General features: G+C 34.8%; 1 protein-coding gene across 1 annotated transcript in view; it reads left to right on the forward strand.

Moving 5' to 3' along the window:
• Positions 1 to 12716, forward strand: part of LOC149556044 (uncharacterized) — a 49710-nt gene that overhangs the window by 20241 nt on the left and 16753 nt on the right. The window contains exons 5-9 of the mRNA XM_089830171.1: positions 2266 to 2336; positions 2533 to 2627; positions 2776 to 2878; positions 3035 to 3129; positions 3257 to 3319. Of these exons, the coding sequence (XP_089686297.1) occupies positions 2266 to 2336; positions 2533 to 2627; positions 2776 to 2878; positions 3035 to 3129; positions 3257 to 3319 (427 nt within the window). The remainder of the gene's footprint in view (positions 1 to 2265; positions 2337 to 2532; positions 2628 to 2775; positions 2879 to 3034; positions 3130 to 3256; positions 3320 to 12716) is intronic.

Below are 12716 nucleotides of genomic sequence, written 5' to 3' on the forward strand. Positions count from 1 at the left end.
CATGTTACTCTTTAAGTTGGTCAAGAAATCGAGGTCCTGTAGTAGCAACTAGATCTCCAATATTTAATTGGTCATTTTTTCTCCCATGATATTCTTTTGTTTCACATCACAATATGTTTATAATAATTTCTTTATTACTTTTATGTATATTCACATATGCAAGCTGCTCTAAAAAGTCTTTTCAATCTTCCTTCTATAATTCATATACTAAACAAAATATGATGCTTCATTTAAGGACTCATGTGGAGTTGTAGTTGAAGCATGTGTGGCCCTGAGTTATCATATTGACAACATGAATAAATCAAAAGTTGGCAACTGTTTACTGATAAAGGTGGCAGAAAATTTCCTTTTAAAGGATTTGCAAAGTCAGGTTGTAAAAATCTCTTTTAGTAGTCAAACTTAGGACTATTGAAACTGATATTCAACAAGGTGATGGGATTTTCAGTTGACATATAATTGCAAATAAAATTCTGTCAATAATGCAAAACATATTTTCTTAGATGAGGGTTTGTGTCAATAAATAGATTGAACTGTATTCGAAGTAGTTTCTTAATCTTCCTCTAGATTATCTAATGTATTAAGTGGAGCCCTGCTGGTCCTCTTTAACATAGATTCCCATATATCCATTACAATCCTCCATTATAAGTTGAAACTTGAAACCTTTGCAATCTATGCCCTTAACTTGGCTAATGAAGGTGTTCAGTTGGAATCATTCAAAATTGAATCCCTGCCAAGTTCTTTTGAATAGTCAAGGAACAAATGTTCAAAAGTATTATTTGAGCATGGGACAGAGAGCTATCAAACATTTCTGTAACCTTAGGATTCAAAAGGACAAGTGATACATTAACTTTGACATTCTGGCCTGGATCTCAAATGTACTCTGTTGCTGATAGGTAAGAGAACATGGCACTTGGATTTTTACTTTTTTCTCTGTTGAGAGAATTCAAATGGAGATAGCATTGGCATATGAAATGAGCATCTCATTATCATGTGAGGAAGCATTATAATGTCATATTTACATCAAACTGCACTTTGAAGTGCCTTTGCAACATGATATTGGACAGTAACATGTTGCTGGTGGCATAAATATTACTGAGGAGCTTTGTTAAGGACACAGAAAAATTATTAAGAGAACTTGATATTCCTCAAATTTTGGTTTGTAATGACAAATTTGAGTTCACTAGAGGTATTTGTTAAATGCAAAAATCATGTCTCATAATATATATATATTTGGCTGTATATCAATATCTTTCAAGTTTTAAGTGAAAAGATATTCAAACTTCTAAATCTTTTGTTTCTTTTAATTTGAAGCTATAACTTGTGCTACATACTAGCATAATTTACTTGCAAAACTTGTTCTTTTATGGTTGCTCATGGGTTCATTGCTTACAATTTTAAAGAGCAGACCTGTAATAAAATTTCTCCGAATTCCTTATAGAATTATGTAATACTTGCTCTTTGGTTATGGACTTTGCTAATTTCTGATGTGAGAAACGCTCCTTGTATTGTAGCCTCTTTGGAACCAATTATCTATATAGTAGAAATACAAAGAGAAATCATTTTGTCAGCAGACCTGTTCCAACTCTCTCTAGGACAGATGTACCGTTTTCATCTCTTTAAAAATGAGCTTCTGAATATATTAAACCTATTATATGATATAGTCCCTTAGCAAGGGAATGCAAGCTAGTAGATATATAGCTTCTAAAGTATGTTAATTTCCAGATAAATCAGAAAACATTTTGGTCATCCATGAAAGGCCTGTCTGGCCAGTTATCCTTAAAACTTTTGCCATCTGGATTCTTGAACTTCAGTGCAGAGGCCTATGTATTTGGGAAAATTTGCCTGTCAGGGTATTGGATAAAGAATCACTAGGAACCACTATGTAAAACCTGCTACTTTCAACTTCTCATTTAAGAGTTGTACTATTATGCAGTGCAAGATATAGCACATCTTGTAATACCACTAGTAGATGTGTAACTTCTAAAGTATGTTAATTTCCAGATAAATGATAAAGCATGTTGATTATCTGTCTAAGGCACCATGGCTGGTCAAGTATACTAAAATATTTGCTCTCTGTAATCTCCAACTTCAGTGCATCCACAGGTGTACTGGGGAAAACATTTCAGTAAGTGCATGAGTTAATAATTCTTTCTCAAGAAGAACCTCAGGGCCCACTAAGTAAAACCTAATTCTTTCAACTTTTTGTTTAAGAATTAAACTGTTATGCAATACTTGATATAATGCATGGTGTAACTCCCCTATCAGAATCTGGTGCAAATCTTGATGGTGAGACATGGAGTGAAGAAGATTTTTCAGAAGTAATTGTGGAGTTTCAGGTGGGCTGGTGAGCATACCTAATAAAAGCAACTCTCAATTGATTTGTGTTGGATTTTTGCTAAATTTGATTAGAGATTTCCTTCCACACCAGAATAATCCAATTTCTCTGGCTACTAGTTAAAGAGAATGGGAAGATATGGTAATACTAAAGAGCTTGTTATTGCTGATATTTTCACACGACACATACTTTTCCAGGAGACGTTTTCAGGTCACACAAGCCCAATCACTAGATGCCGTTTTTCAGCTGCAGGAACAAATATTGCTAGTGCATCTGCTGATGGCACTGTTAGGTATTGACAAGGGAGCTCAAGGAAAAAATATTTTTCTAAGTTGCTTGAATGGGATTTTGTATCTCAAAAATGAGTATCTTATATGCTACAATATAATATTTTACATCTTCATTAATATTATATCTGTTTCCTTTTTTGAGTTAAAAAGGATTTGGACATATGATTCTTCAACCCCAACATCCAGAAATGCGACAATCTATTGTGGTGCTGAAATAATGTCTCTTGATTGGGAGTATAAGTCAGACCGCTTGGTATGTTAATTTCTAGGTTTTTCATAAGATAAATTAAAATTGTTTGATGAAAATGATTGGATTTGTTTTGTAGCTTTTTATATGTCTACTGTGACAACTGACTGCATGCTTTTTTTTTTAAATTTTCAACTCACTTGTGCTTCTTGTTGACAGTAGTTGCTCATAGGCACAGCACAGGGTGGTATCAAGGCATGGAATGTAGATGCAAAACGAGTTGTTTGTGATCTTAGTACTAATGCAGCATTCCCGAAGTAAGATTGGAAATAAAAAGTTAATATTTTTAGGTTCTTTTAAAAAAAATATTTTTGTTGCAGGTTTCCAATTTTCTTGTCTTATAGATGATCTAGTTATGGATATTCATACAATTTTGGGATGCAGTGTTTTGGACCTGAAGTGCAGTCCTGTGGAACCGATTTTCGTATCTGCAGCAGCTTCTAGAGGGTAATCTACTAAGTCTCTTATAACCATTGCAAGTGAGAGGAACATATTTAGAGAGGGCAAGGAAACCTATAAGGGGTAAACCAAATTCATAGATCTCTCTTCAATGTTCATCAGTTGGTTTCCAACATGCTTATATTTTCCATTTTTCTCCAAATGCTTTCCTTTAAGCCACCTCTCTAACAAGCATAAATCTGTTTGGAAATTGATAGAACAAGTTCCTCACAATGAGATTGACATATTCATTATGTTGTAAAGCTTTATCAAATAACTATGAATGATTAGGATTAATCTAAAAATGTGTTCATTTTGCTGAGAAGCATTATATAGTAGGAACGGTCAGGGGGACGGAAGAAGAGGTAATGGTGAGGGCTGCAAGGTTATTGTCCTGTAAACTGGATAATAATGTATCTGTCTCATAGAAGAGCTGACAATGAAAGAAAAAAATTAAAAACCAATTAAACAACCCATTCATTTTCAAATCAGGCATAATATTGTATGAAAATCTCCATAATAGTAGGTAAATTATTTCTCAAGTCAATTCAAGAGAGATTTATTTCCTTGAATTAATAAAATACATATTTCTGAATTATTGGTCCACCTCATGTAGGAGCGAACATTGATAAAAGGGAGAGGAAAACAAGATACACATGACATTTACCCCCAATTCATTGCATGATGCCCACTCAAATTCTCAAAAAGTAAGAGCCAAAGAAGAGGTGAAGTAGTTGAATGATTGTACTGAACGTTCAAGTCATAAGAGGTCCTTCTCCTCAAATCAATAAAATATGACGTTTAAACAGTTTTCTACTAACTTTTCTATATATCAAATTAGTTTTGTTTTTGGTTAAATTACTTGTGTTTAGCCACTTTAATTTTTTAAAGAAAATCTAACAAGCAAAACAAGTAGGAAAAAACATGGAAATGCACCTATGGGCTAGCTTAAAGAGCATAACCCTGAAATGAGTACAAGTATTGTTAGGATCAAGCAACATTGGAGAGTGGGGTGAGTGGGGAGGGATCAGAAGAATACTATATCTGAAGGGATGTGTGCCTAGATCTGACCTGATAATTCATTGTTATGATTTGCAGCCCTGATCTGAGTGTAGTTTGCAGGTATATTACAATCACTGTACCTATGAATTCGTTGCTGTCATAGATCATCAAGCAATATTACCCTGGGAAAACCTCCGAATTGGAGGGAAAAAATCAACACCAAAAGTAGATCATCTATTATTGCTCTTTTGTCATATCACACAATTATTGATTTGCTGAAGATCACTGATCAATGAAGCAAATCATAGATATCACCAAATAAAGATGTGTTACCACTGCTTACTTAAATGTAGACCTCAGAAGAATAATATATCTGAAGGGATGTGTGCCTAGATCTGACCTGATAACTCATTGTGATGATTTGGAGCCCTGATCTGAGTGTAGTTTGCAGGTATATTACAATCGCTGCTACCTTTGAATTCGTTGCTGTCACAATCAGGCTAGGTTGCTGCCTTAGGGAAATCGCTGCCAAGAGTATATATCACATGTATTTTACATGTATGATGTTTACAATAACAAGCCTCACATATATATGAGAGCTTTACAATTTTAATGACCCAATCGGCCTTTTTTTGGTGCCAATATTTACAATTTCAATTTAACTTCGTCTCCAACCCGGTGGGCCCTCTTCAGTGCCAATAATTTTACAAACTAAATTTATCTTTCAGCTCATTACACAAGGCGATATACAATGTAATTGATTGATAAAGGGCCCGATGATCTAATCTAGCTAGGATCTGAACTAGCTATAATCAACACCCTTGTACACTTTGAATAAAAAAATATTAAAATTAAATGATAAATTAGATATAGAAAATTAGTTACTATGGATGTAAAATGGATGTTTCTAGACAGTTAAACTCAACAATGAACGTTTCCGAATTCATAAATTAGATATAGCAAATCTCATCTGCAACTCATAAAAAACCTTGTCTCTCAACTCATGGTCATGACCATCTTATCAATACATGCAACATTTGTCATGACCCCCTCATTAGGCCTAAAGGCCTAAATGAATTAGAGAAGAACTAGGCTAAGGCATGTATCGGTTTGTGGAGTTGTTTTGTTCATCTACAATCAATGATGCATGAACAGATTTCATATTTTCTTTTATTTCCACTGTAGTAATGTAAAATGACTTCTTTGGCCCTATTTATGGCCTCATAATTGAATCCCATTGATATGCCCTCTCCATCTATCGTACCAGGAATCCTCATCAAAGGTTCTATCACCTAAAGAGGTGAAAGCAAATTTTAAATTATTAGAAATTGAACCCCTAAAAGGACCAGAAAATAGATTTCTTTTTTATAAAGTTTATGTTTCTGTTTGTTACTTACCCCGATCAACTCCTCTGCACTCTTTTTGAATTTATCATTAAAAACAATTTTTACAACCTTCATCGCTTCAACTCTTTTGGAGACTGTAGACTCTGATTAAGCATCACACAAGCATTTTCTTTAGATGAGGAATGACAACAAGAATGCTTTGTAATGTGAGGAAGTGGTTAGCAAATCATGTCACTCTTGGTTGCACAAGGTCCTTGTCATTTGCTTGTTTTCTCGTCAAAGAAAGGAACCAAGTATGGTTATGGATGAATTTGGTGACGTTTTAGCTTCTTCAACCACCTTTTTCACCCATCCAATCTTCCCACTGTCCTCTAACAACAAGTCCAAGCAATGTGCAGCAAAAGGACTTCATGTAATTGTAGGATGCCTCTCCATAACTGCATATGCAACTGCTTTGTTTGTGTTAATTAGACGACATTGTCAACTCCAACCTACTGGTTGCCCATTTAATATATTGCACAAATTTCCAATGTTTTTGATTTTATATGAGGCATTGACTTCAAGAAGACCATTGCACCATTAGAAGCCACTAAGAAGTTGAATGTCCTTTTCTGTCCATCTAGTCAATTCATTCAATTAGATGCTGCAGCCCTTTATCCTCCAAAATATTTTTTGATCGTCAGCGACAACGTGTGTATTTTGTTCGGCTTGTTCTAGTAATGGCCCACTGGATTCTTTAGTTGTTGGGGTCTTGAACCACTTGCTTGCACCTGTGAATGCATTAGCCAAACCTTCCCTTATTTTTTTGTCTGTAGGAATTGGTGGAAAACCTACCATTAAAGATTACAAAATCTGATGAATGGTCTTTGAGAGTTTCAAGAAAAGTGTAAGATATAGGATGGGAATGCATCCCATACCCAGGTAAGGGATGCCCAAGCGATCTATACCCTCCAAAAAGCCTCAGATTTTAATCACAAGTTAGTGTTGTATAATTTTAATTTCTGCTCATTACAAGTTTTTGTCTATATGTTTTTGTTGAAAGTTATCATATAGCTTATATAGCCTTCTATCTTGCATCACCCCATCGGTTGCTTTCAAATCTAACTCATTCCAATTCATTATAATTGAAGAGTCATTGATTCATTTAGTGCTTAAGTCCTACTTGAGACTATTGGGCTATCTTTCTTTTGATTGTGCATTAGGAAAGTGGATCAATTCACCATTGCTTCCCTTTTCTTATTGTATAGTTTGTTCACTACATCCAAAGGTAAAGTATTGTAGTATCAAAAATTTGTAGTTGCCATCCTACCTTGCCAATTTTTTTCTTTAACTCAAGGTTGCACTCTTGGAACATTGGATGGAACAAAGTAATTTAGGTGTGATGAAAGAGGAGTCTCACTAGCTTCAACCTCATTGTCACCAACACATGAATGTGGTTGACGAGCATGGATTTCGGCCACGAAGAGCACCTGAAGTGGACACATCCAGATTCATTGTTGCTGCCACTGCTTCTTTTGTTTTTCTCCTCCCTTCTTTTATCATGTCAACCTTAGCAAGAAGGGCCTTTATCTCTTTAACCATCTTCGGAGTTGGTGCAGGTAATATCTCCACATTTTATTCAGATATTTTTGCAATGTGGTATTTAATTTTTGTTTGTTCTGTCTGTCATCCATTTACCACATTCGATACAAGTGATCTCTCCCTTTTTATCTCTCTGTATGATTTGTCTTTTGATCTCTTTGGCTTTGCCCTCGGAGTTGACATTGCTGTTTTAACATGGGAAAAAAAAAATGGAAGGTTTTGTGAAAAATGAACAAAAAAATAATAATTATTTGAAAAAACAGTAATAAAAAACAAGCCAAATTACAAGGGAAAAGGTTGGGTAGGGAAATGAAATTTTTTTCACCAGCATATCCCCCTTTTTCAATTTTTTTAAAATTTTAAATCAATAGAAAAAAAAGAGAGAAAACAATAATCACTTACCTATCTCTCTTTTGCTGCTTTGATCTTATTTTCTTACCTTGTCTTAAAGTGCTAAGAATGAGATAAAAATTGTTTTAAAACTGCCTAGGTATCTTTAGCAGCCCATGCGAGTCTCAACAATGGACTCAAGAGTCTTTGACAATGACTCGTTCGGGACTCAACTTGGGAGTTCATGGGCAGTGATTTGGCAAGCCTCCAGACTTGCGAGTTTCGCTGAGTCAGCGGAGTCTTTAATCTATGGTTCAAAGACTCATGGGACATTCCATGGTTTACTAGTTGCTTTGTCTTTTGATCTATTTACCTTTGCCCTTGGAGTTGACATTGCTGTTTGAACATGAAAAAAATAAAAATCAACAATAAAATAATGTCTAATCATTTGAAAAAATAGTATCACAAACAAGCCAAATTACAAGACAAAAGTAGGGTAGAGAAATGATTTTTTTTTTTCACTAGCAAATTGCCCTTTTTCCAAGATTTTATTGGTTTTCAATCGATGAATAAAAAGGAGAACAATAATCACTTACCAACCTCTCTTTTGCCACATTGATCTTGTTTTCTCACCTTCTCCAAAAGTGCTTAGAATGAGAAAAAAAAGTGTTTTAGAACTGCCTAAGCATCTTTAGTGGTTCATGCGAGTCTCAGAAAGGACTAAAGAGTCTTTGCCAATGACTCATTCGGACTCAACTCACAAATTCTTGGCCAGTCAACTTGGCAAGCCACAAGGTTGACAAGGTATGTTGAGTTTGTTGAGTCTGTAATCTATGGTTCAAAGACTCATGGGATTCTCCATGATTCATGAGTCTCGTGGCTCATTGAGTCTATTTGTCATAGACTCATGAGCCCAGTCTTGGTGAGTCCACGATTGAGACTTGTGAGTTATTTGCAAAGACTCAGGAGAGTTTCTATAGCAATTCGGGCAAGTTGTTTGCAAAGACTTGGGTGAGTTTTTGGTTATTAAGGACTTGTGAGTCTTGATGGACTCACGAATGCTATCTTAAATGCCTAGACTTAGTTTAAAGTTTAAACCCCTTTTTAATTTTTTGCTCTTTTTAGTTACTTCTTTTTGCTCAAACCAAGTTCAGGTGTGGAGTTTTGTTTGAAGAAAGTGAGAAAATGAGAACAAATCATCAAAAGAGAGTGCATGAAGTGACTTTTATTTTCATTTTCTTTGATTGAAATTTTTTTAAAAATTGAAAAAGATGGGGATATGTTGGTAAAAAAATTCCATTTCCCTTCATAAACTATTTCCTAGTATTTTCAGCTTGTTTTTCAATTATATTTTTTCAAATGATTGATTGTATTTTTTTTGCTGATTTTTCACAAAACCCTTATGTTTTTTAATTTTAAAACAGAAAATGTCAACTTCAAAGTCAAGACCAAGTAGATCAAATGTCAAGCCATGGAAGTATAGGTTACCAAAAACTAAAAAGGGAGAGGTTACTTTTACTGATAGTGGTAAATGGATGACAAGGGTAATCAATAGATAAAAATAGTACATTGCAAAAATGCCTTGACAAAATGTAGATATTTGTCTTGGATCAATTTTGGAAATGGTTAGAGAGATGAAGGCCCTTCTTGTTGAGTTGGAGATGAGAAAAGATTCAAGGTGAAAAAAGAAAGAAAGTCATGGCAACAACGATGAATCTGAATATATCCACTCCGGATTTCCTTGATAGTCGAAGTCCAAGCTTCTATTAACAACATTCATCTTTTGGTAACAATGAGGATGAGGGTTCTATACCTACCTTTAGTGAGATGTGCAAACTACTAGTGAGACTCCTCTTTCATCAGACCCAAATTTCTTTGCTCCACCCGATATTCCAAGTGCACAACCTTCTCTTGAAGATATCAAATGGGATAAAGAAAAACATCAACAAGCTAGGACGGTAGTAACACATTTTTTTTATTAGTGAAATGCTTTTTACGGGAGCTAGGAATCAACTAGGCCACATTTTTGAGGGATCTCATTCTTAGTAATTATCAATATTTTACACCCTTGTAACTCTCTACCATCCTAATGTTAGTCCTTTGCCTATTCTCTTTATCCCTCTAACCTTATCTCTCCATGCTTAGGCACTTCCTTATCACTCCATGCCTCCTTATCCCTATGCACCTTCCTTATCTCTTTGTTATGCCGCACCTACTTTCTATTGCATCCCCATTGAGGTTCGGATGAAGTCAGTTGGCAGTTTAATTTGTTATAATCTGGTGAAATGGTAAGATGGTTAGTTGTTATGATTTCAAGTGAAGATGACATGTTAGTTGATCGTTAATCACGAATTCATGGAATTAAGATGAAGGTTAACTGTTATGATTATTAAATTTAATTACGGAGAAATTCCTTGCAGGAAACATGTCGAAGGGGTGGAAGCATTGTTAGAAAAGAATTAGGCAGGGCATCACCATCATTGGACAGACGGGTAGAGGACCTAGCGATTTGAAACAGGATACATTTGTGGAACTGCATGAGTTATTTAAATAAATAATTTAATTAAAATATATAAAGTATCTCAAAGGATCTTAATTTATCTTTCATCATATTATTTTAATAAATATTTAATTACGTGCATTTAAATATAAAAATGATTTGGCACCATTATCATTTAATAATTTAATAGAGTGATGTTTAGTTGTACATTATAATAATGTTCAAATTATAATAATTGAATTATTATAATTTTCAAATTATAATCTTCCAATTCTTCTTTTTGACTTCTTATTTGCTTTTATTCTTTTCTCTCTTCATAGTTGATTTATTAATTGGGAATTCGAATGGTTTTACATCTTTTATGTTTTGGAAGCCAAGAAGTCATGGGTAGTTCCTTATATTGGAAGCCGTGAGTAGAGCTAGGGGATATAGAACGTCAACATAAATGTTTAGCCTTCTTAGCGGTAAAAAACGAAATTACCTTCACTCATGGTTCGGCTTTCTTTCCCTCCTTTTCTTTAAACATTTTGTATAGCATCCGAATGAAATCTTGTAACTGTTGGGAAGCTGATGAGTCAAATTAAACTTTATATTAGAGTCTCACGAGTTATTGACACACACACCATATTTCCTCTTTGTTTCCAATGAAACTAGGCTCACATCCTTGAAGGAGATAACCTTTGAAGTATTGCGATTGCTATTTTCCTTACACAATACTCTCCCGTCCTCAGAACTGCGAATCAAGCTAGGCTCGGGGCCATAACTTGCCGTAACAGGATACAAGACAATCACGTAAGGGTATTCTTTTCTCTTGCACGTTTTTAATATACTTTTATATGCCGACTGTATGCATCATCCATATTATCATTGCTATGCCGACTGTATGCATCATCCATATTATCATTGCTATGCTGACTGTAAGCATCTTCCATAACATTTGGTATGCCAATTGTAAACATCTTTTCTATCATTTGCTATACCGCCTGTAAGCATTTTCCTTATTACTGCTATGCCAACTGTATGCATAAACCTTACTAATTGCCATGCCGATTGCATCATTTTGTTATGTTGACTGTAAGCTTGTCTATTTGATGGAATCCGGCTGAGTTGGAATCAAATTATAATTAAATTCCAAGTTGTGAATGTGCTACGTTTTAAATTAAATACTGAACCCACCTTTTTCCAAGAGAAGATTCTTGTTCAATTATTCTGTTCAATATCTCCTTGATAATCTTTGTTTTTAACTTAGAGTATCAACCTTGAATAAGCCACAATAACTTTGAATAATAATATTGATCAGAACTTAATACATTCTTTTCTTTCATAATGAGATGATAAATGAATCTACACCGAGGAATTCACCGACGATAATGCCATAATAGGTGGAGAGGTGTATGGTGGATATGCCTCGTGAGCACCTGAGAATCACTGGCATGGTAGCCTGAAATGGTGAGGTGTAGAGGGTCTGCAAGAACGAGGAAGAGAATTCAGTTATGATTAAATTAAGTAATTAAGCATTCGAATTTTGAAATCTTTAAAGAACATAATTTATGTAAACATAGAATGTGAAATGATGGATGTATGTAATCTTCTTGAATAATTGATAGAGCCGCCTGCTCTGAGAATTCCGAATACCTGGGACTCACTTGGTTGTGTAGCCAAGATGATGGGTGATGAGGTGTGAGAAAGGAATCATCAATAATATGAATCAGTATCAGTTATGACATTTCAATATTTATCATTTAATATGAATTAATTAATAGCTCATGCATATTCTTGTTATTGTGATCTCCTGCTGCCAAGTCGTATGGTGAGTTAATTACCAGGAAGCCTAGTGGATGGCAAGATGACCCCTGTCTATTCCGGGAAGGGAGGGCCTTTCTCGTTAGAGATCGTGTGGGGATAAGTTGTGGTCCGAGGTTGGATGGCTAAGCCCTTGACAATGTTTCACCTCTCCCCAAGATGTCAGTTGTGAGTCAGACAGAGATAAGCTATGCAGTCAATTGTTTAATGGAAACAGGTAATATCACTTTTATTTATGAGGAGGTAAGATTAAATTGTGTTATATCATTGTTCATGGATTGCTTTTCATTTATATGAATATCGAATATAAGTGTATTTCTAATCTTGAAATACTGTTACAATTAAGTAATCGGAAGGAAAGGAATCTAAAGCCCTAATTGATTGAGAGATGACTGAAACCCTAAATGATACAGTGGTATTGGAAGCCCTAATTGAAACCAGCAGTATCAGAAGCTCTAATTGAATCCATGGTATCAGAAGCCCTATTTGAATCAGTGGTATTGGAAGCTCTAATTGAATCCATGGTATCGGAAGCCATATTTGAATCAGTGGTATCAGAAGCCCTAAAAGATTCCAATGGTAATCGATGCCCTAATGATTTTCAGTGGTAAGTGATGCCTTAATTTTATGTAGTGGTATTTAATGATAATTGTCATTTGATTTAGATTTAACAATATTGAATAGTAGTCTCTTCGTGATATTGTCATAAAGGTATTTATGTACTAACCTGGGTGGTTGTAGAAGCATCCCTAGTTTTGATTTCGATCTCAGTTTCCGAGGTATGTGGTTTTCAATTTCTGTAGTAATTTCATTTGATGGTGTTTCAAGTTTTTAGTTAAGAAAT

The sequence above is a fragment of the Cupressus sempervirens genome, chromosome 5, assembly GCF_028749045.1.
Source record: "Cupressus sempervirens isolate cs-2001-9-10 chromosome 5, ASM2874904v1, whole genome shotgun sequence".
Taxonomy (NCBI): Eukaryota; Viridiplantae; Streptophyta; class Pinopsida; order Cupressales; family Cupressaceae; genus Cupressus; species Cupressus sempervirens.